This window comes from Zootermopsis nevadensis, unplaced genomic scaffold, assembly GCF_977971745.1.
Source record: "Zootermopsis nevadensis isolate Lab colony 2312 unplaced genomic scaffold, Znev_1.0 Znev_ptg000061l, whole genome shotgun sequence".
Taxonomy (NCBI): domain Eukaryota; kingdom Metazoa; phylum Arthropoda; class Insecta; order Blattodea; family Termopsidae; genus Zootermopsis; species Zootermopsis nevadensis.
This window is the reverse complement of record NW_028259192.1, coordinates 18,484,827-18,508,500: the sequence shown is the minus strand read 5'-3', so window position 1 is coordinate 18,508,500 and position 23,674 is coordinate 18,484,827. Positions and strand designations below refer to the sequence as shown.

The window sequence follows — 23,674 nt, the reverse complement described above, 5'->3', positions numbered from 1 at the left end:
TCATACACTATTAAAGAACTGGCTTTATATTATCCATCTATCTTCGTCTAGATCTTAATTTAGGTTTTTTTCGAGTAATATCTTATAAAACGACGCCTTTCTCACCCCGCGCTACATATTCCGCCCGTCTCTTTCCTCCTTGATTTGAAGAGTAGCTGTTTGTCATCAAGCTCATGATTATGTAATTTAATCTATTCATCTATTTCTTCCTGTTTATAACATTGAAATATTCTTCCTAAACACTCTGTAGGTATGTTGTTTCCTGAGTAATAAAAACCAAGTTTTACAACCATATAAATAACAAACAAAATTCACCAGTACAAAAATAAAGTGGTACGAGTCCAGAAAGTTCAGAAAATCCTTTCATGAGGTTTAATGTTTCCTTAAATATGATGCAATTTAGATATGAACTAAAGTCCTGACTGAAGTATTGATTGTTCTAAATGATGGCTTATATGAAATGTGGGCTCTAATTTAATTTGCTCTCGTGTCATAGTAAATAATTCCAACAGCATAAATTATACATTTGCGTGGAAAAATGCCGAAAGAAAGTTTCTTTGTAAAACGGAATTAGCATAGAAGGAATTAAAACAGCAAAGAATCTCACAAACAATGCAGTTTATAGTCAATTTCAGATTAATTAGTCTGGAAAAACAGTTTTGTAATATAGAGTTTTTCTTGATTTTTGTCGTTACGTTTACAAAAATCTTTCTGCAGCCAGCCTAGAATATTTATCGTAACCCGCATTGTGAAATGTATTCAGGTTTCGTACGTAAATTTTACCTGTCAGTGATGATTTCAGACAATCCTAGTAGAAAGTCATGTTATATTTTGTCTCGTATATATCTTTTCGCACTGCTGGTTTGTTTAATTTTATATTTCATGAGTTATGTGCTATGCTATTACGAAACATTATATTTGGTATTGTAGAGGTAAGAGGACTGTTGCCCATTTATCACCTTTTTAAACTGAAACTAAATACTGTTGATTTCCTATTGGTGAAATAGTCTGCGGTTAATCAAACATTTCCAGCAGTGTCCGCCAATCAGTCAGCTAGCCAACCAACGCAAACAAAGTAATTCAGTCTGTTGTTTATGTCTATTTGCTTACACCAACCCGAATTTTAATTACAATTTTTTGTTGACAGTTCTCATTAAACTTTCAGTCACTTTAATTAAAAAATAAATTTAAAGAAAGTGATCTATCATTCTAGCTGTTTACAGAATAAAGAACTAATGTCGCAGAACTTTGCTGTATACAGTTAGCAGTCCTCTGGTATGACGAACTCCTTTAAAGTTTTTTTCAGATCCTCAAGGCTTCTGCTTATCTACTGAAAAACATAAAATGTTACCTTGTTAGTGCCATGAGGCAAATACGAATTGATGCAACTTTAAGTAATATCCAAGATCTCCAATAACATAAGACAATGTCATCAGTTTACAACACTTTCTTTAAATTATCAATTCGTTTTCATTTTAGGATGTACACTGATGTCATTAAACGCAGAATATGCTATTATCTGATCTCTCAAAAAACTGTGGATAATTTGTCGCTATACAGTTTGATTACATTAGTTAATCATATTGACATCGCGACGAATATGATAAAATTTGTCACATATTGTAGGAATTAGGACTCTTAACGATTCAACACTGATTAAAATTATTAGATATTTTAAATGAAACATCGACAAGGTTGAGTTACAAAAGTAACGGCTGTCAATGCACACAAGGAGCAGTATTATTCTCTTCGCCACCACATTCAGAGGCCGCTGGGACCCACCAGCTAGCCTCCTGCCAGATGTGTACCTTGGGCTCTTTCACTGGAGTGAAACATACCAGAGCATGAAGCTGACCCCTCATCTGAATATAATGCGTGGATATTTGCCCCCACTTTCCGTGGCGCGATACTCAGACACTGGGAAAACTTAAATTTTCACCTTTACCCTACTAGAACTTTGCTGGATCAAATGCTGCTGTCATCAAAAATATCCGCGCCACTCTTTACACCCTGGCAGTTATCACACAACTGCACGGACAGATCGTAACTGCATATTCTAAATGTTTTTGATGACTTGTGTTGTCATAAATATGGTGTTATTTTTTGGGCGTTGCCCAACGCCTAAGTTCTTCAAATTCGGCTTTTCAGAATTTGTATCTGCCTCAGCATCAGGTAGCAGGGGAGGAGGTTTCTTACTCAGATTGGCCTGTTGGATGGAGCTAATCTGAGATCAAGAGTAGGCCCCCTCCCACTTCTGACTCCTCATGATGGAGAGAGAGCTGTTTTCCGAAACGTCGAATATGAGAAAATGTAAACGTTGGACAGCGTCCAAAAATTAATGATAATTTTTAATTATAACTGGCGCGAACATTAAATCACACTCTCTTGCCCGTCTGCTTACGACGTGATTATATTTCAGTCTGAGAGCACTGTATTTTCTCTTTTCCCATTTAAACACCAAATTCCTAACTTACCATGAAGAGCCCACCTATGGATTTTCAAGTTGTAATTACAATTATACTTATATCGTAGATTTTAAAAGCGTGCCAGTTCAAAACTATTACCGCTGTGTCCTGGAACTTCCACTAGGCGACGTCTCCAGGCAAACACTAAGGGTCCATCACTTGCGGGGTGGTGCTAGAGATGATGAAGATGGCACGGGGCGTCCCTGTGCCTTGCATGTCTTGGGACGCCACGCCCTCCTCACTCCCTGCGAGCAACAATGTACCAAAGATTGCCAAGAACATTCGTTGTCACCTCCGGATTATTTGTGTTATTTATTCGGTCACACTTTAGGTAACATAATAACGTTGTGGGAAAAAATGAGGCTGTTTAGAGTCTAGTGAGTCTAGTGCTAATGAATGAGGCTGTTCAGTGTAACATGGGCAGTTTCGATATCGAATGATTGACTGTAGCTTCACGTCCTTCCGTTGCTTGTAATTCTTACGCTGTTCATGAATTAAAGAGCTGCCTAGGAGACTGTTGTAAGCGACATTTAAATTCCAGCGAATTGTGAGACAGTGCCCTGACTTCGCCGTTTAGAACATATTTACGGCATTGGAGGTACATCTGTGAATTAGTAACAACAGACCCTAGGAAGTCACTAATTAAATCGCCTTGTGATTCCGGGCTCTCTCGGCGGCGACTATGAAGATTGAATTCTGGGTTGTTGCGCCGTGTAGGCTGGTGTAAATTTGCCGACTTGCGAGGTCGATAAACTTCTTGCAGACTGCACGGCGCAGCGACCTAAAAGACAACCATGTTTTTTTGTTTTTTTTTAAAAGTATTTACTGCAATACGCTAGTTTATTTTGCAAGATACGGGTACATTTCTCAGCTACATAATATTCTACCGTAAATTTTGTCTCGACTTCGCTGCAACAAAATTAAGCTCATATTTTTTTCTCGAAAGGTCTAATGAAAGCAAACATTAGAGCCGATAATACGCACGTTTGAACGTGCCTTTCTTTTCCGTTTGGCTGTTCTGTTTATCGCAACAAGTCGCTGTAATTTCTGTTTCATAACACACAACAGCTTCCACCTTGTTCTGACTAACCAGCCCATACTATGAAACTGAAAGACACGGAAAAATAAACCTTGTTGTTTATGCTTGCCTAGCGAAAGGGTCACTGCAGTAGACAAACACGTAGTGTCGCGCTCTTGTGAAAGCTGGGAAAGGTCTTTTAGACTTCTACTGCTGGGCAAACAGTAGTAGTTTCAAACTTGCGGTTCTACTGCTGGGCAAACAGTAGTAGTTTCAAACTTGCGGTTCACTTTATCCAGTCTACTTTCTTTAACCCAAAATTAAAAAATACATGTGCGATGTATTATTACATGAAGCTAATAATGAGTTATCCCCATACTATTTGACTTAATGTCTTTAAGGTAGTAATTGTAAAATGATGCAGGAGCCAACTCTGTAATGATAGCAGAACCATGGCCACTGAATGTTGCCTAAATAAGGTATTGCCAATTTAACTGTTAGTTCTTTCAGAATCAGCACAATTGTTAATGTTGTAAGACTTGAGGTTTTCACAGCGGTGAGTATGAAGATTTCTGTCTTCTGGGTTGTTGCGCTGTGTAGTCTGATCGATGTTAACCAACGTTTCAGAGGTCATACTGCCTCCGTCATCAGGGCGATGAATAATAAGACGGAAATCTTCATTGTTAATGTTGTTTGCGTCTAAAACGAGCAGGAATTTATAGGTATAACGTTTGCCGCATACGTATCTTGAAATATTTCTACCTAGGCTATGAACAAAGTCTTGTTTACATAACTTATAAGACTAAAAGTTGTATAATTTGGAGGGGGAGACTTTCCAGAAATTGATCACTTGTAAGAAATGTAAAACAGTTAACAGTAGTAGGCCCATACTTTTCATTGTATTATCGTGTTCATTGTGATGTTCTAAATTTACACCTACGTTTTTCTCGTCATAAGTTTTAATTAACAGCACAGGTTTGAAACTATAAAGCGAGCTGTCCAGTATATGAAAGCAAACGATCGATGAAGGTGTTTAACTTCCGAACTGTCTTAGTTGGACAGAAACATGCAAGTTTCGAAAACAATTCACAGACAATCCGTGATACATCAGTAGGCAAACTGTAAACTGCCGATTGGATTCACAGTCGAAAAGAAGTTTTTACTTACTTAGGCTAAAACTGTACAGCGGCGACATGATACGGTGTTGTATTTGATTAGTTGTAACAGTGATATTAATAATAACAGTTTTAATTAGGCATTCCGCCATTGACGACGTTCAGGAGAATGGAGGTATAGCTCCATGCGTTTTTAGCCTCGGCATTAGAGGGAGATGGGTGATCAGCGTTTCTCTCCAGTCGCTTTACCGTCGGATAAAAAGAATCTGAGGCTGGATGGGTCCCGGAGATGGACTACAAATGGTGAGGAAGAAAAAGAGATCTGCCCCGCCGGGAATCAAACCCTGGTTGTCCAGTCTGCATCCGGTAGCAGTCTTATTGAACTGTCGCGGCTTACATTATTGTTATTATCATCATCACATGCATGCATTACACGAATATTACTAATAATAATATCTAGTGTTGGAGAGATTTATCACCAGAGATACTTCAGCTTACATCTATAATTATTGTGGAATACTGAAGCACAGAAACAACTTTAATTGCTCTTGAAATAACAACAATAATAATTTAATTCGTTTCTTAGAGTGCTTGCCACCGTCAAAGAGTCTATGACAGACAGACGCTGATAATATACAAAATAAATATAGAGCGGTGAGGAAAAGTGGTAAAACAAACAAAGACCCAAAGCTAAATACAATAATCAATCTTAAATTCTTCTGTTATCAAGAAAGTGTTCTCAAGGGATATATTGTTTTCACTCAAAATGTCCCAAAATCTGCAAATGTCACTTAATGCAATAATGCATCCAGCTGTAGGACTCTATCTTACCGCACTGCTCACGCTGAAAATAGATAATTCTCTTATTTTCTTTCTAAACACATGAATACCAAGATAATAATACAAATTATAATAATAGGCGTCTAATAATAGTAACAATAGTGCGTTTTAAGTACACAACGCATGTTCACCACAGCGATTTGGCAGTTTGACAGAACGTCTCTTGTGATACGTGTATTTGTTTGACGAGTCATATTCAAATTGTTCGGAATGAAACTGGAATATATTAGATTTGTTCTTAAGAAGTGCGTTTCTAGAAGGTTTCTAAAGTTTGCTGTTTTCGTGCGACTTTGACAGTGTTTTGAATGTATCTTCTTCTCATTATCTCTCGTCTTTGTCATTATAAATAGGACTACTCTTTGGGTTGAACCCCCTCTTTTCTCCCAAGCCCATGCATAACAAAATCCTGCATAAACAGAGCGCTACATTACCGACTTTAGTTGCGTAACCCACACGTCATATCCTATTGGACTGCTGAGGTCGATGACCCTATGCAGTCAAGGCCTCCTTCGACTGGCCGATCCAGTACTGTTCACAGCAAAAGCAAGAAAAAGAATATCTCTCGGTGGACATTTAAACGTTTAAAAACACCGTAGACATTCCATGGTGGCGTTGTGTTTGCCTGTCCGCATGCGTAGAATTCTGATTGTGGAAGGGGATCTTGGGCTTGTAAATTAACAATATGAAGTAAGAGCATAGACTTGTGTCATTTCATTTACCAATCAAAAGCCTATTGTCTACGTAACGATGTTTAGAATCACAGTATCAGTGTATTATTTTGCATGCTTATGCTGGCACAGACCTTACAAGAGGCCGTGCAAATTTTTGAGGTCGTGTCAGACTAGTGGAATGTGTTTGTGGCAGATCTTCTGAAAATTCGTTTGGTAACTGGTCTGTTTAAAAACTCTGAATTTGTGTTAATAATAATAATGGATGGGTTCTTTCTATGGACGCTATGCGTCTCGTGACGTCATAACATGTTAACTGTGATCGTAAGCAACTGACTGCAGGTTTAGTACGGTTCTTAACCATGTGCCTGATAAGACTTTAGGTGCATTTCACGTGTCGCTTCGTCAACTCGCACAAAATTCTGATTGTTTACAATGGCAGACTCTGCTAAATTAATAGAGACTAAACGGAAGTATTGGCTAGCAAGTTCTGTCTCGCATCTCGAGGGTTAAATTTCCAAAGAAGAATACTTTAAAAACAGTGAATACTGTATCTCTACTTATGGTCCACTAGGAACTTCTGCACATATTGGCTGCTTTTTTGGTGAAAATATCAAACCGTTAGAATCACTCCAGTATTTTATTCTTCAAATCATTATTTCCAGTGTTTGTAACATAGCACCAAGCGAGTTTAAATACCAAAAACCCGGTAGTTTATGAAGTAATAATCACCACTGGAATACTTTCTTGGGATTTTCCCCATTGATCATTAGAATCATCTCACTTTTACAAAATAGAATTTACGTTGTTTAACAGGCTGCATGTGGTGCTGAGTTCAGTGATAAAGCTTTATAAAGGCTTAAGGGACTCGATAAAAATGACGCCACTAGTTTATATGATAAAAGAGAAAGGATCAACTTGTGAAATGTCGTATGTTCTGTTTTTAATTAAAATAATTAAACAGTGGACATGATTTTCGGAACAATCATCCACTGTAACAAACCTCTGCACTCAGATGTCCAACAACATGACACTTGTCATAGTCAATGGCAGCATGGAGATTTCAACGCTAGATCAAGATTCAAACCTACTTTGCCAATCCTATAAATTTTCCATAAAACGTGTCTCCTCTATAGTGTACCGCAGTCACTGAGACTATAAGCTCGTTATAAAAGTATGCAACTTCAAACAACATAACATGCTATGACAACGTAAAACTTGTCTGTAAAAAGACGATGAAGCCAACTTCTTAATGCAGTTTAATTAATTCTTCTCATAACGTGTGATCGACCTCATAGACTTAACTGTCGTACTACAGTATCCGGCAATAAATGAGGTGCTTTAAGAATCAGTAAAACTCCATCTCTCTTAGGGTTACTAATGTAACAATCACAAGTAATGCTGTTGCCGGATAAGGCGGAAGGAATGAAGACCTGTTGTAGCGCTCATTCTTAGCGTATTTCTTAGTAGGTCTAAGCATAATAAATGATTAAATCAGGTTGTCCAGTCCTCCAGCAATGGGTCGGGGACCGGTACTCTGCCTGTCCCATCTTATACGAAACAAATAGTAGTTTACTAACTAATAATTATTTGCATGTCTAAACGTGTTTATTTATAATGCAGGAAATGACATGGACAAACGGCGGGGAGGCCTGTTATCTTGGCCAGTTCTGAGACCTTGACGACTGCAATCTCGGTCGGTTCAAACAGTAAATGTTTCTCCTGTGTGTTTCTTTTTGTTACGATGGAGTGAAAATACGTCTGTGTGGATGATGATTGCAGCGATGGAATGAAATTGACAAAGCAAAACCGATGGACTCTGAGAAAAACCTGTCCCAGAGCCACCTTCCCCACCACAAATCCAACGCGGATTGTCCTGGATTTCCGGAGAGAGAAACCTACGACAAACTACCTGTTCTATTGCATGGCCCTCAAATGTGGTTTATGCAGTTACTGGGGGAATGCAAGAGGGCCGTCGCGAGGACTTGACCTTACTTGGCAGCCACAATGCCACACTGTAGTACCAAGGCCTTGCATCTCGTATCAGCTGTACCACGCCACGTGCCAAGCTGACTGCTCGGCTGATCGTATTTGGTGTAAACACCACACTGGTGTATTTCGTGGCCTGAATCTGTAAACTGCATGGTTTGTATAGCGTATCTTACGCAATACAGTGTCCTTTGAATACAGAGTAGCGTCCATAATATAAAATCGGATTATTTTACGAAGCTATATCAACTGTCAAATTTATTTTAGTAAAAGTGATGAAAGAGCAATTATGAGATAATAGCACAGTAAAAAGTGGGAAAATTGGAAAAGATCCTGGAGAAAATCTTACCCCTAATTTTGTCATGCACCACAAATAAAATATGAAGTGTAGATGCCTGAGTCGAGATACGTTTCTGAAGAATTATACAGCAAGCCACAGGTAGCCACGTAGTTAACACTACCTCATCCTACTCTATTGAAGTAATACATACCGGACTACAACTCATGTCACCGACACATGAGGTGCTTCTGTTCCTTGTTGTCTTCTTCACTGACTCATTGTTGAATCATCGCTTCAGTCCGCTTGTTTGTTGCTAGTTACAGTTGCTTAAAATGTACATCCATTATTTGATTAGCTTGAACACAGGAGTAACACTTACGTAAGAAATGAACACTTGAATTCGCATCACGCGACTACAGGTATTTCACTCCCAGACTTGATAAAGTTGTGACGTCACTTAACCTTATACACTATAGTGGTCAATTTGTTGTCACATGTCTTATGGCCGAATTACTTGGCATGTTACGTATGAAGTAAATTTACAAGTTTCGCACTTGGCTGGCTTCGGATTAAAGGTAGTTTACTTCTATATATTCCTAAATATCTTCAAAACTGTTTGTGGAGAACGGTGTGTTTACTTGGAGACATGATCCGAGTTTAATATTATTTACACAATTAACTTATGCCCTAAAGATTTAATATATCTGAGTGTTAAATAACTAAGAATGTAGGCAACATTTTGTGGGATACAGTGTTATAGAAAATTAAATGTGTTTTCCTCACAGTTAAATTAGTTGAGCAAATATGTTGGTATTATCCTTTATACCTACGAGTCAGTCTTTTCATGTTAAAAATCTCCCGAAATTTTCGCCAATTTTAGATTTATTAGGATACGCGAATGGGTCATGTTTCTTTATTATACACTTACACTATAATTCACTGGAACACGTGTGCCATACAACAACTTTAAATTAAACACTTTTTATGCAGAAAAGTAATACTAGAATTTTAAGTGTGTCACGATGCCGGCTTTTTAAAATGCCATACGTAACTCTGAACCTTTGCGCAGGAGAGTAGAATCACTGAACAAACATTGTGACGCAGCATCGGTACTTGACAGTCTGGACCGATGTGCCAGGAGACTGAAAGGAGATCTTGGCTCCTACTGGTCGGCATTTGTTTTCTTGTTACCTGGCCATGCTGCCACGAACCGGTTGGGCTGGCTGGTGTCTCCCGCCATTCCTGTTTGTTTTATTGTGCCCCGCACTCTGCCGGCGGTAACTGAAAGCTCAAAACAGTGATTTAATATGTCGGTTTGTAATGTAATTGTTATGGTAGAAGGATGAGGTGGGCAGGGCATGTAGCGCGAAAATCAGAGAGGCATATAACATGTCACGAAAACGTAAAGAGAAAAGATCACTTTGGAGACAGGCATAGATGGGATGATAATATTAAAATGGATCATAGAGAAGTGGTGTGAAAGATTTATCTTGATTAATCTATCTGAGGATAAGGTACAGTGGCGAAGTAACAATCCCTGCAGATCCTATCAGCTTCTCGAAGATGATAACACAAGAGCACAGAGAAACTATGACAAAAGTGGAGTTAAACACTGATGGATCGTCTTAGTTTCTTCAGATGATTCTTGGGTAATGTCACCTCACTTTTTCAACTCCATAGATTAAACAGCAGCGGATGGTAGTTTAGTGGCACGCCATAGATTATAGAGCGTTGGAAGGAAGTGGTTGTGGGCTATTTTAAGATATTCCATAAATAGTACGGATGAACTGAGGAAAACCTCATAAGGTTGCCTGACTCTGGGTCGAGATACGAACCCCTAGCCTTCCGAATATGAGGTGTGCTAAATACTCGACCTCACTAAAAGAATTGCTGATGTCCTTATCGCTGAAGTATGAAGGATAAAAAGAATAGGACAATAAAAGCAAGTGAAAGTCGCCAGCATTACGGGTTACACAACCAATCGCAGGAGAATTTACTTCTTTTATAAATAGAGAGTTACCTGATCGGAGCACCTAGTTTTGCCTCAGTCATTATGAGAACTAGTTGTGTTTTGGTGCTGGCAGCACTGTGTGTGGGAGTGGGTTGCCATGACAACGCACCGCAGGTGACTGTGAAGCAGGGTTCGCTCAGGGGACACTACCTCACCTCTAGAAAAGGTCGACGATTCGTCGGCTTTCAGGGGGTGCCATATGCGAAACCTCCTTTGGGAGAGATGCGGTTCAGGGTGAGTCGAACACCAACACTCAGTCACTCGGCTACGGTAGTGACACCTACTTATCAAAGTGTTCTCCCGGTTGAGGCCCTGGTCTCTCCAGGTATGCTTCATTTAAATATGTTGTAATGGCTTCATTCTTTGACTTCTAAGCGACGCTGCTTTAACTTTATATGCTAAAAAGCACCGATTGATTAGAGTACTGCTAAATTAAAGTACTGTTAAATTAAAAAGTAAAATGTGGAACGGCGCGGTCTAGGCCTATGGGCTGAATTCTAGTTCAGAACATCTGGAATACTGAACAGGACAGCCGATGCCGTGTTAGTCTTGTAGGCTACGCATAACGCCCACTGAGAAATGAATTGAAGATGACTGTCTTCTGGGATGTTGCGTCGTGTAATCAGGTAGAAGTTTACCGACGTTTCAAAGGTGCTTGCTGCCTCCACCATCAGGGCAATGGGTAAACACCACTCCCGGTGCCCTGACCCTTGTATGTTGTGTCTTTTCAATAGGCCAAATGAATTCTTTTCCTGCTTTTGATTATTGTTTTTAAATTCCTTATCTAAAGCTTGAGGCTAAAATATAAATGTGGGCATGTCTGTCAGAATTAACATCTCAATATACTAAGTCAGTGAAGTGACTCGCTGCGGGTTAGACCTGGGTTCAGTTCCCACTAGGAAGAGGGATTTTCATCTTCACACAATGTTCAGACCGGCTACAGTCCTTCCACCACCCTGTTTCTTTGCATTATGTTAAACGTTTGTAGTTCTGTCAGATTTGAGGTTTTCAAGGCTGTGATGATGATGTTATTCTTCTGGATTTTGACACCATGTAAACTCGTCGGGAGACGCCATCGTTTCGGAGAAACACACTGTTTCCATCCTCAGGGCTCCGCTTGTAGTATTTGTTCTTCCACTTTAATCGAACTTCATACCCATCAGCGTATGTAATAAGTCTCATATTCTTTAAAAGAAAGAGACAAACTCTTTTTATTTCTTTAATTGTTTATGTTGAATTATTATGTTTCTTACGTCACTCTTCATTCGTTTCTGTTGTATTCTGTCATTAAGAAATCAGTTTGTAAATGAACGTCGTGAAATATTAGCTCATTCACCTTCTACAGTTTATTGTATATTTTTAATACACTATTTCCTTGGTTTTCATAGTTATAAGGCATTGTGGTTCGAGAGTGGTAATGAATTGGTTGGAAAGAGCAAGGTTGGAATTATATTTTTGTACGCCTGATCTCGGCCTTGATTTCAAGGATAAATGATCTGCGTTGGAGGTGTTGTCAATTTGAACAGGTTCGTTTCATTTCTCCGCCTTGTAATTACGAGCTTAGTGTTCAGCATTGTGGCCGTTTGGGTCTGTGAATGGACGATTCTGTGGCAGAATTCAACAAGAACAACGAGTGAGAAAACTCGTATTTCCTTCGATCCAAAGAGCTGATGGCAGTCTTAATACATATATTTGTGGTTCATTTAATTACGTTGAACCAATTTCTGAGGGTACTAGGCGTAGATTGATTCTCAAAAAACAGTGTGTGAGAATGTGAATTGGATTTATCTGGCCCTGGTATGGGGTTCAGTGACGGGCTTTTGCGAACCTGGTATGGAACCTTGTGATATCATGAAATACGGTGATTTTTTTGAGTAGTTGAATTAATATGAACTCTCTTATATGAAATTAATTATTATGTTATAAAGCCTGAAAGATGGGATTGACATGAAACCAAATTGCCTTGATATTTTTGTGTCATGAATTGAGCGCATTTTGATTGGACGGAAGACCTTGCATCGCGGATAACCTCAGCTCTGACAGAATGAAAGGTCTCTTTCTATAAATCCAGTTATTTAAACATACAGTGTGACGGTTACATTAAAATTAAACCAATACAAAACATTGGCTAGTAACACTCGTTTCAATTAATATTCTAGGTTAACAACTATCTGCCGACAGTCACTTTCGTCAGTCAGTTATTTATGAATGTGGTTTATTTAACGACGCTTTCAGTAACTCAAACTGTATAGCGTCGAATAATAAGACGAATAATGAATAAAGCATTTGAAAGGACATGGAAGCGGTCGTGGCCTAATTCAGGTACTGCTCGGGCATTACCCTGGAGGGACAGACGAAAATCACCAAAGACCGCAATCAGGATTGCCGATCTCCGGGTCGAAATTTGAACTCAGGGCCACCTGAATACGACGCAGCGGTGCCACTCGGTCACAACTTTCGTGTTTTATTGAACCTGAATATAGGATAAATTTTACTAATTTACTGCTGTGGTTTGTATTGATAACATGTTATGATTTTTAGGTTCAATGGTGATATGAAGAATGTCTTGCAGCAGAAATTAATTTATATGAATTAAGAAACAACAGTAATAATATATCGAAGGCCATAATTACAGTATGATGAAAAAGGCTAATTAGGTGAAGAATTTCATGTCAGACATTTTGTAACGTTCTTTCAGAATTCGTGGTGAATACTGAATTTCTCTGTGTTTCCATTGACATAGCATCACCTCCATAAAGCTCGCAACAAAAAATGTTGTATTTTCACTACAGAATTTGATGTTACATTTGAACTAGACCCTGAAAATAATGGCTTATAGTCCACTATAAGTGAATATATCTGCTCTGTAGGCAGAGGAAAATGATGATGCATGTATCTTACCGTCAAGTTTGTTGATACCTGTTTGCTACCCGCATATAGCCCGGTTGTTCGTTTCAGAATCCGGAGCCCCCGGAATCGTGGGTCGGAGTGCGAGAAGCGACGGAGTACTCCCCCGTATGCATCCAGAGAAGCATCTTTGCCAAGCAGATAGACATAACGGGATCAGAAGACTGCCTGTACCTCAACGTCTTCACACCGCAAGTATGCGCAGAACTTCAAACTCTCTAACTCCGAAGATGACTGACTATTCTTGGTTGTTGCGCCGTGTAGTCTGGCAGTTTGCCATCGTTTCAGATGTGTTTGATGCCTCTGTTCTTGGGGCGATGGTGCAATGAACACTACACCACTTATATTTAGACTGACCCGCGGCACTGATAAGTCAGAGAAGTTGCCGCCCCAACATGGCGCACATTCTGTAGTATAGCTCTTGATTAAGAGCGCACGTAGCTATTACATTTTACTCCACTGTTGTGGTAGCATTGAATCTGTAAACAATAATATGCTGTGTGTGGAGGAACATTTCTGTTGAATTTTCAACGGATATTACACTAGAGAGTAAAGTAAAGTTTTATAGCCTGAAATGCTACAATGTACATTTTGATGAACTACTTAACTTTAGTTCTAGTTTGTTATGTTACCCACTATATTTAAAAACAATGTGCTCTATATGTCACGTAACTGATATATGACTATAGCAAGCCCTGGTAACAGGAAAACATCTGATTAACCTTAAAAAAGAAAGAAACCAAATAACACGACGTTACGTAAGAAATAATTATCCACGCGGATGTTTAATATTGGTATAGAAAGGATGAAATAATATTCCACGGCCTTCCGTGGTTGTGTGTTTAGCCTTCCAGCAACAGTGACAGGCAAAATGCCTGCCATGACTGGGTCTAATATTACAGCACTTTCGTCAGTATGTAAGTACGTCTCGGGACAAGATCTTCGTTTGTTTATTTATGGACGCTGTGGATGATTCATATTATAAGCTTGTCATGTCGAATGATAGGATGCCACTAGCGTTATTCCCGTGCAATTTCGTGCTATCGCCATGTTGGTATTCTGAGTGTCAGTTGAAAGTTCTAAGATGTGGAGTTCTCGGTTAGTCTGATGTTCATACCAGTTTTCATAAAAAAATATCAGTAATACCTAGGACAGGGACCGGTGGAGGGCTTTGGTTAATTCGGTGATTCTTCTGTTTCCATAAGCCTTCTAGTTAGTTTGCCTGTAATACTGATGTGTGTAATCGGAGTTTGAAGGTTCAGAGTTATTTTTACTTTAAACATTGTTTAAGTGTTATTGAAACCACAACATTTGGGAAGCTGGATTGCGTTTCAAGGCTAGCTGAAAAAATGGGGCCTAACAGTTTAAGTCTTTATTCTCCTTTTACGTGAAGGCGAAAGTAGAGCCGACTTCCGGAATGTTTTGGTTTTAATAACGTCTACACGAGTTATAAGTCCAAAAATAAACACTGATGCCAGTAGCTTACATGTGCAGCTTACTGTTAGGGCTATAAAATTAATTCTGCTGCATTGTAATCCTGAAACGATCCCTAGGACACATACGGTGAGATGACTGCTGTGTCTACAGGTACTTTCCAGCCTCAGGATGGACGTGATGGTGTGGTTTCATGGGGGTGGCTTCGTGTCGGGGGCGGGGTCATTCTACGGTCCGGAGTACCTGTTGGATGAGGACATCGTACTAGTGACTGTCAACTACAGGCTTGGACCCATCGGTAAGGCTACAGCCTACTGTGGGTTCACTCCTGGGGGACAAAGCTACTGGAATGTGAAGCTCAACCTTTACCAGAATTTAATGCTTAGATTAGAATTCATGGTGCTTTACATCCACAGTCCTTATACGTCTTATGATGATGATTTGTTTCCATTATTTAACACATCAGATGTACATGCATAGACTATACATTGCTAGCTGTTATAGAAAATTGTGAAAGAAATCTTCGTTTCAGATAATATTCCTGAAGTAGCCTGATTTTACAAAACGCAGCACCTTATTTCAGAAAAATTGACAGTTTTTTTTGTGCATATAAAAACAAATATTTTTTGTTATTTGCTGTTCTCAGAAAAATTGTTAAGATAATATTTAAAATGTGGTTTGTGCAACACGTAGTTAGTGCATCAAGAACATAAATTTAAGAGGTCTTGAAACTTCTCTCCAGTTGAAAAAGGACACCTAAGCCAACGTTTTTCTTCAACTGTCTTGTGACAAACAGCATAATAGCACAATGACTTATTGCTTGATTGATATTACACTAGTTCCTAAGAAAAGACGTGTATTAAATAATTTGGAATCTCCTGCATTCTTTTTTAACTCACAGTTTATGATGTACCTCTTACTTAAGTTTTGACTTATATAAGCCAAAAAGCTAATACAGGGAAATAAAACTGTTACTGCAGGTTTTCTGAGCACTGGAGATGTTGCAGCACCAGGTAATTTTGGGCTGAAGGACCAGGTGGCAGCTCTGCATTGGGTGCATAATAACATAGAGTTGTTTGGGGGAAATCCAAGCAGTGTGACCCTATTTGGGGAGAGTGCTGGAGGAAGCAGTGTTCATTATCACATGCTGTCACCCCTGAGCAGAGGTGAGTGTGTGTAATATAACAGAAAAGTCATCTCTTTATCGAAAGAAACAAAATTAAGCATAACATCATGCTAATTCACACTTATTTTCATCAGCAGAGTAGATTACATGTTGTAATAGATATGATCTTAGCTTCCTCTTAAAATACTAAATTTATAACCAATTTCCTCATTTGATTTGGCAATTTGCTGTATAATTTAATTCTCATGTTCACTACACTTTTCTTAAAACGCTGGTTCTGCAACACTGAACATGGAGATGCAACTTTGGCATGTGTTGTGTTTATGAATTTTTATGTTTTGTTCCAACTACTCAGTGTTTATTTATATTTCATGTGCAAACCACTGGAAGTATATTTATATCCTTTAAGAGTGTCCAACATGAAGTACATCTGTTTTAATACAATTCCTTTCTATCTGCTGGGAGGACATTGTTATTATTTTCTCTGTATTTATAAGACTGTTTGTAAAACCAGAATTCCAGCTCATTCAAAACATTGATGACCATGAGTACAGCTTGTATATGTTGTTGGCAGGCCTGTTTCACCGTGGTATCTCTCAGAGTGGTACAGCACTTTGCTCTTGGGCTTTTGCAGCCAATGGATCTTCATCACACCAGGCTAGGAAATTGGCCAAGCTTCTGGATTGCCCCACCAGCCCAAATGCAGGCCTGGTGGAGTGTCTTAGAACTAAGGATGCTAGAGATGTCATAGCAACAGACAAACAATTCATGGTATATGATATATTAGTGACCATGTGCTTTACACATTGTTATTAGTTAGTAGTCATAAGGTCTTAGGGTTTTCACTTGTTATCTTGATCTGTCTTAATTATATCTTTTATAAGTTTTTCTTTCCCTGTCTCCTTTGCATCACCCAGTAGTATACACTTTAATAATGAAAATACATTTTGAAGGTGGCCATCATCTGGGTTGTGCTGTGAAGTCTTATTAACATTTCAGAGGTACTTCCTGTGTCCATCAACAGGGTGATTACCTGGAGGCAGGAGGCGCCTCAGAAACATCATTAAACTTCTACCAGACTTTATGGAGCAACAAACCAGAAGCCTTGAGAACCTCAAACTCAGAAACTATGTTTTGTCATTATTATTGTAATTAATTTATTTTTTCTCATTTATGTTTAGTATTGCTGGTAATGTATGTTTCATGGTATACAACAAGTCTTGGGCTGCAAGTGTGCTTTTCTCAGTGCCAGATATCCTTTGTTTTCAGGAATGGGATGTGGATCCACTGATTCCATTCAAACCTGTAGTAGAACCTACAGGACTGCAGGATGCATTCTTGCCTGCTGAGCCTCTACAGCTTCTGCAGAAAGGCCCTCTCTCCATCCCCTGGTTGACAGGGATCAACTCAGCAGATGGAGCACTGAAAGCAGCACGTCTGTATACATTTACCTTATGAATACAGGTTTACTGCTGACACAGTTCTCCCAAACAGAAACACAAAATTGAGCACAAAGGAAAAGTCAGTAGTTTTAAACCCAGGAATTAGTATTGTAACGTGGGACGGTATTAACAAACTCCTTATCTGGGCCTTGGTCTGATATTCTCAACTTTTCTTTTAATACGTCTGCCATACTTGCTATACTTTTATTTTGGTAAGAATTTCTTATTTTTCTACTATTTAGTTTGTATATTTGGACCATAAAATGTTACCTGAATGTGCAGTAAAACCTCCATATCCCAAAATGTAAGAGACCCACAGTTTTTAGACTTTATTCTATAAAGTTGTGTGCATAGAATTTATAACCTATATATGTATTTTATTGCATCTCACTGGGGTTCGTGGGTTTCTGTTATAGTGGTGTTTTGAAGCTGGAAATGTTTTTAATTGATATTCATTATGGTTATGTGCTGTAGCAATCTATGAGAAAGCAGAATTGGTGGCTGAGCTGAATTCTCAGTTTGAGCGTGTGGCTCCAATTACTATGTTTTATGGAGAGGTAAGCTCTCCAGATGTGGCTGCTGAGATCAGCCAGCGTATCAAATCTTTCTACTTCAAGGAGCAGCCCATTGGAAATGAGACCATGCATAGAGTAGTGGATGTAAGCAGATGGTAGTATGCCTTTAGGTTTAAGAAAACCCGTAATAAGGAGGTTTAAATTTACTGTTTGCGTATAATGAAGTTTAACATACAGAGACTTTATGAAGCACATGTAAGAATATTGAAAGTTGAACAGAATGTTGGATGCCAAAAAACTAATACAAGTTATGGAGGCAGAAATTCTACCTGTATACCTCTAGGACTTTAATTCCAGAAAAGATCTAATATAGACAGAAATGAAAACCAAAATAATTTGTTACTGATATCCATAACATACACCATGCCAAACTGTAAACCAAATAAAATATTAATTGTAAGTTAAACACATGTCTTGAATTTGTGAGAATCCAAAAGAGTTTTTAAATATTCCATTCAATCTTACAAAACAAAAGGATGTGTAAATGTAGGATTTGAGGTTTTCACATCGGTGAGTATGAGGATTTCTGTCTTCTGGGTTGTTGCGCTGTGTAGTCTGGTTGAGGTTAACATCGACCAGACTACACAGTGCAACAACCGAGAAGACAGAAATCTTCGGATGTGTAAATATTAAAGGATTTTACAATAATTATAAATAGTAAACTTTTTAGTAACTGTATACACATTAACACCAATGTTTTTTTAAAAAATCAAAAGGCAGATGAAATGCTAGAAATTTTATTGTACATGTGGATGATGATTGTTATTCTTTCTTTATCATTTTTTACTATGGACTTGAAGAACTTCTTACTCTAGAAGCAGTAATAGTATAGTGCCAAAATTGTCCATAATAAATTAGGTGTTTTCATAGATTCAAAGTCAGCACTTCAAATAATAATGAAATATGAGCCTAACTTCTGTTATGACACAAGTTATGGAGAAATAGGTAAGTTGTACTTCATTGGGTTTCTAGACATTGTAATATTTTAACATTCCCATTTAGTGTTTTATGATTGAAGGTTTTCTCTCATTTGGTGTACAATTTCTGTAGCTCTCAACACCAAAGTTCTTCATCACTTTACCTTTTTCAACCATTATGTTTCAGAGGAACATTAAAGAAGGGTTTAACATCAAAGTTACTGCTGTTACATGAATGGACAGATTTGTTTTTTTCTTCTTGATAACTGCATGATAAGCTCTATTTCTCATTGCTTATCTGGAGACCTCTGATATTTCACATACTGTTACAGATGTACACAGACAGTTTCTTTTCGTGGGCAGCAAATGAGGCAGTGCATATCCATCTGTCCAGGAACTTTGTTGAGGGTGATGGTGCTTCAGTATACTATTACTACTTTACATATCGAGGACCTCACAGCTACAGCGAGCTCTTTGGTGACCCCACCAGAGATTTCGGTGAGTGTTTTGCAAAATAAGCCATGCCATTCCATATTTTATTTCATAATTCATGCCATCATGTCATTCATACATACTCATAAATTTCTTGCATTTCATTCTTATGTATGAAGGGGGACATAAATAAAAAATATAATGTTAAAAGTCTGAAAGGGGCAGAAGCTGATATATAATACAAAAAAGGTGAGTGCAGTAAGTGGGAAGGCTTCAAATGTGAGGTTCTATGGCAAAAATTATCTGTTGCAGCCATGTGGAATTACAGATAAGATATTGTGTCATGCACCTAATGTGGTGGTGTGGCATAAAGGAAGAGTAAGTACATGAAGTGTTTAAATGGTAATAGAGGCTGTGTTGTTTGTTACAAATGAACTCTTTGTGGGGCCTGCTCAGTTTATTTAATTGTGAATGTTTACAGTTTTTAAATTTCTCTCTATGGACAATTACCTAACAACATGGAAAACACTTTTTCAACAAATTTCCAATATGGTAAATTATGAAAAGAATTCTTTCTATAAGTGTGTCATTTAGTGAATAAGGGTAATTTTTTCAGGTGTCTGTCATGCTGATGAGCTCATCTATTTGTTTCCATCTGCAAGAGTTTTTGGCAACTTTAGTGCAACACCTGAGGAAGAGCAGATGACTGACTGTCTCATTCACATGTGGACCAACTTTGCCCACACTGGGTGAGGGGCTAAGAACTGTTAATTATATCATCAATAGTGTCTTCTGAAAATGTAAATTTAGCTTACATTTGTTCTTGCATTTTTTCAATCATGTGACAGTGAAACGCATTGAACACTTATTATTTGTGTGGTGAATTAAATCTGGAACAAGTCAGAAAATGTATGCATAGTGTGAGAAACCTGACACTGTTGCTAGAATTTGTGTTTATCTTTATGAATCACACCAGTGAAATCAGATTTTTCTGGGGTTGACCAATGCATGGGCAAGGTATCCAATTTCTGTTTTGCTGGGTGGTGGCATCATCATATAGGATTCCCTCCAAATGGTTGTGTTGCTGGCTGAAAATTCTGTGACTGGGGTTGCCCTAGCCAGTATTTCAATGCACAGAAACATGTAGGTCTTTATATAAAGTACCATAGTGCACAGGTTTTTATAAAGGAGTTGTACACCATTTTGCATTAAGAATGCTAAGGTAAGAAGAGGAAGATAACTTACCAGAATTAAGAGCCAACAAATGGACACCTGTTCTGAAAGTTTATTCAATGAGGATGTAATATATTTCAGGAATCCAACACCCTTGGATACAAAGAAGGATGTGATGTCCACAACATGGCAGCCAGTGACCTCTATAGACAATCTTGAGTATCTGCACATAGAATCACCAAGTAACATCTACATGAACAGCGGTCTACTCAAGGATCGTGTTAGGTTCTGGTCTTCACTGCCTCTTGGTTTTACAAACACTGCACGTACACTCCTGCGGGATGAACTATAACAGGTGACAATGTCAGTCTTCTGGGTTAAAACACCATGCAGACTTGCCAGAAGATACCAGCATTTCAGAGTAACGTACATATTTAGCCTACAAATCTACACAGAATTACAAACTAGAAGACAAACATTAATATCTTCAAATCTCATACAAGGGTGAGTTCAGAAATTAATTATTATATGCTGGATTTCAAATTTTGTCTGTTATCATACATACTGAATATAACACAGCATTTTAGAAACTGGATCTGTTTCTGTCCTTTGATGAAAAAGTGTGAGGAGTTTCTACTCAGATGGGTCTATTAGAAATGGCTAATGTCAAATTAAGGTTAAACTTATGTATAATTTCATGTTATTTGTATGATAAAGAATTGCTAGACTCAAGTAGAAACTGACAAATTACTTGTTTCTTCTTTGTGTTATCACTTTCAATGTACATAGCAATGTCAGTTATTATTCCAGTTGCAAATATACTATTTCTAAATAATTTATTTATTTATTTTATATATGCAGTATATTTAATATAACCCTTGCAGGTTAATTTCCAGTTATCTTTTCATACAATCCATGGATCCATATGTTAGACAGATGACAACCTTTGTAGGCTGATTAAAAAAATAGTTTGCTATCCACAGGTGCATCCCATCTTTTTGTCTCCACTATCACCAAATGGACAATACTTATAAAGAAAACAAAGTGATCAATGTTTATACAAGTACGGTTTTATTTATTATAAACTACATATTTTATGGATCCGTGTGCATACATAATCATACATACGTGTGTTAATTGTTGCCAATGTGTCTCATTAGTTTTGAAATATGTGAAATGATTGGTAGATTTTAGTTAATTTCTTCAGATGTGCTGTCAAGTATTCATTGACTTGCTATGTTGCAGGTTCTTCACCCTTCCAAATAAAGACTGTTCTTGTTATGCCCTGTATTACTGGCACCATTAAGCGATGAACAGAAATCACCATTAATTTATGTGTTTAATCTAGTGTCTTTGTAGAAAGATTGAAGCCTAGGATTATGTGTATTAATTAAATTCTGCTCTTTACACTGCTCACATGTTGTGATCTACCATGATTGTATATGTATTTTTGTTTTTGACCTTCTGTACAATGCTGGTTCTTAATTTAATTATTGCTGCTGCTTCATTTATCAGGGTCATTTAGTACTGAATAATGGATTATGGTATAGTGAATCCAGTAATAGGAATAGGCAGAATTGTCTGTATTTTATAATTATCAAGATATTTGTTTCTGTTACTCTGATAAGAGTCATCTGTTTATTATATTAAATGCTCTTTATGCAATTTACTAATGAAATTGTATGTGCCCTTAACAATAAAATGCATGTGGGTGGAATATCTTGTGACCTAGCCAAGGCATTTGATTGTGTAAACTGATATTTTATGGAATTCGAGGTATAGCAGGACAATGGTTTAAATCCTACCTAAATAATAGAAGGCAGAAAGTAGAAATTAAAAGCCCCCATACCAATCATAATACCTATTCAGAATGGGGTATCGTAAATCACGGAGTGCCACAAGGTTCAGTTCTTGGACCCTTACTTTTCCTCATATATATATATCAATGACCTGCCGGCAACTATAAACTCTATATCCAAACCTATTCTTTTTGCTGATGATACAAGTATCATTATTACACACCAAGAATTGATCTATCTTGAAAATATCACAAATGATGTCTTTGCCAACATAAACAAATGGTTTAGAGCTAACAAACTGGCACTAAATTTTTAAAAAACAAATTTAATAAAATTTGTTACTAAGCACAAAACATATCCTGGGTTAAATATAGGTTTTGAAGAAAAACTAATTGTGGAAGTTGAAACAAACAAATTCCTTGGCTTACAAGTTGACAATACCTTAAATTGGAAGAAACACATTGCGTATATTATTCCCAAATTAAGCTCTGCATGCTTTGCCATGAAAATAGTTGTACCACTCATGACAATAGATACTCTAAAGCTAGTTTACTTTGCTTACTTCCACTCTGTAGTGTCATATGGATTAATCTTTTGGGGAAATTCAACAGACAGTAATAAAGTTTTTTACATGCAAAAGAAAATAATTAGAATAATGGCTGGTGTCAAAAACAGGGTATCTTGTAGAAAATTATTTCGTAAATTTAATATACTTCCACTTGCAAGTGAATTTATACTCTGCTTGCTATCATTTGTGGTGGAAAACATGGATAAATTTAAAAGAAATACAGATGTACGTAATTTAAATACAAGACGTAAACATGATCTCTATGTGCCAAATGATAACTTTACTAAATATCAGAAAGGAGTGTACTATACAGGTATCAAGTTATTTAATAATCTTCCACCAACAATTAAAAGTCTAAATTATGATATAAAGGTATTCAAGCCTGCATTGAAAGATTATCTCTTAACTCACTCCTCCTATTCTGTAGATGATTTCATCTCTGCTGAAAATGTTTAAGCTTTATATCCATAATCTACATATATGTAAAGCAAGTTTTATATTTATATTTAAAATTCTGAGGTTTATGTATATTAATTTGTAAAATTATTTTTCATACTTGTATTACAGAATCTGAAATTTATGTACATTGATATGTGAAATGCGTTCTTGTACTTGTGTAGAAAGTTGTGTTGAAAGTTCTGAAGTGTATGTATATTGTATGAAATGACATGTTCTACATCCTTTGGTTGAGTCCTAAGAAGGTCTATGGAATGTAAATAAACTCTACTCTACACTCTACTCTACTCTCAACCAGTTTCATGCTCTAGGCATTGGTCTAGTAATTTGTGACAATTGAGAAAGTTGGATGGTAGTTAGCATTATTACCGACTCAGTTAACGGTGTGGTTTAAAACCAGCTGTTACCGCGAGATCCTTTTTATAATAGCAGTAGTAGAATTGGTGTTAACTGTGGTAT

The 23,674-nt window shown here is 37.6% G+C and overlaps 1 protein-coding gene and 1 long non-coding RNA gene across 3 annotated transcripts; one reads left to right on the top strand and one right to left on the bottom strand.

Annotated features, from left to right (window-relative positions):
• Positions 1-1,084: 1,084 nt before the first annotated feature.
• LOC147871234 (uncharacterized) lies at positions 1,085-10,202 on the bottom strand. The gene is made up of 3 exons (XR_015532708.1): positions 8,587-10,202; positions 2,565-2,710; positions 1,085-1,330 (listed from the first exon to the last, which is right to left on the bottom strand). It is a non-coding gene; the product is annotated as an uncharacterized LOC147871234 (long non-coding RNA).
• A 120-nt stretch (positions 10,203-10,322) lies between these two features.
• LOC110834885 (venom carboxylesterase-6) lies at positions 10,323-23,497 on the top strand. 2 transcript variants are annotated; one of them, XR_015532705.1, is made up of 11 exons: positions 10,323-10,620; positions 13,345-13,488; positions 14,881-15,025; positions 15,708-15,893; positions 16,428-16,624; positions 17,123-17,288; positions 17,770-17,954; positions 19,120-19,285; positions 19,836-19,968; positions 20,534-20,896; positions 21,638-23,497. XR_015532705.1 is itself a non-coding variant. In XM_022074498.2 (10 exons), exons 1-10 carry the CDS (start codon positions 10,429-10,431, stop codon positions 20,742-20,744), a joined length of 1,725 nt encoding a protein of 574 aa, XP_021930190.1. In that variant the 5' UTR covers positions 10,323-10,428; the 3' UTR covers positions 20,745-21,227. The 2 variants fall into 2 exon arrangements, 1 of the variants encoding a protein (XP_021930190.1); XM_022074498.2 differs by lacking the exon at positions 21,638-23,497 and having other exon boundaries at positions 20,534-21,227.
• Positions 23,498-23,674: the final 177 nt, after the last annotated feature.

What these genes read in the sequence shown, in the direction of transcription:
- LOC110834885 (XM_022074498.2), top strand. Translation starts at nt 10,429, where the DNA reads ATGAGAACTAGTTGTGTTTTGGTGCTGGCAGCACTGTGTGTGGGAGTG. An exon ending in CTACAGGCTTGGACCCATCG is followed by an intron (nt 15,026 to 15,707) that starts GTAAGGCTACAG and finishes CTGTTACTGCAG; the next exon opens with GTTTTCTGAGCACTGGAGAT. An exon ending in GCTGTCACCCCTGAGCAGAG is followed by an intron (nt 15,894 to 16,427) that starts GTGAGTGTGTGT and finishes TGTTGTTGGCAG; the next exon opens with GCCTGTTTCACCGTGGTATC.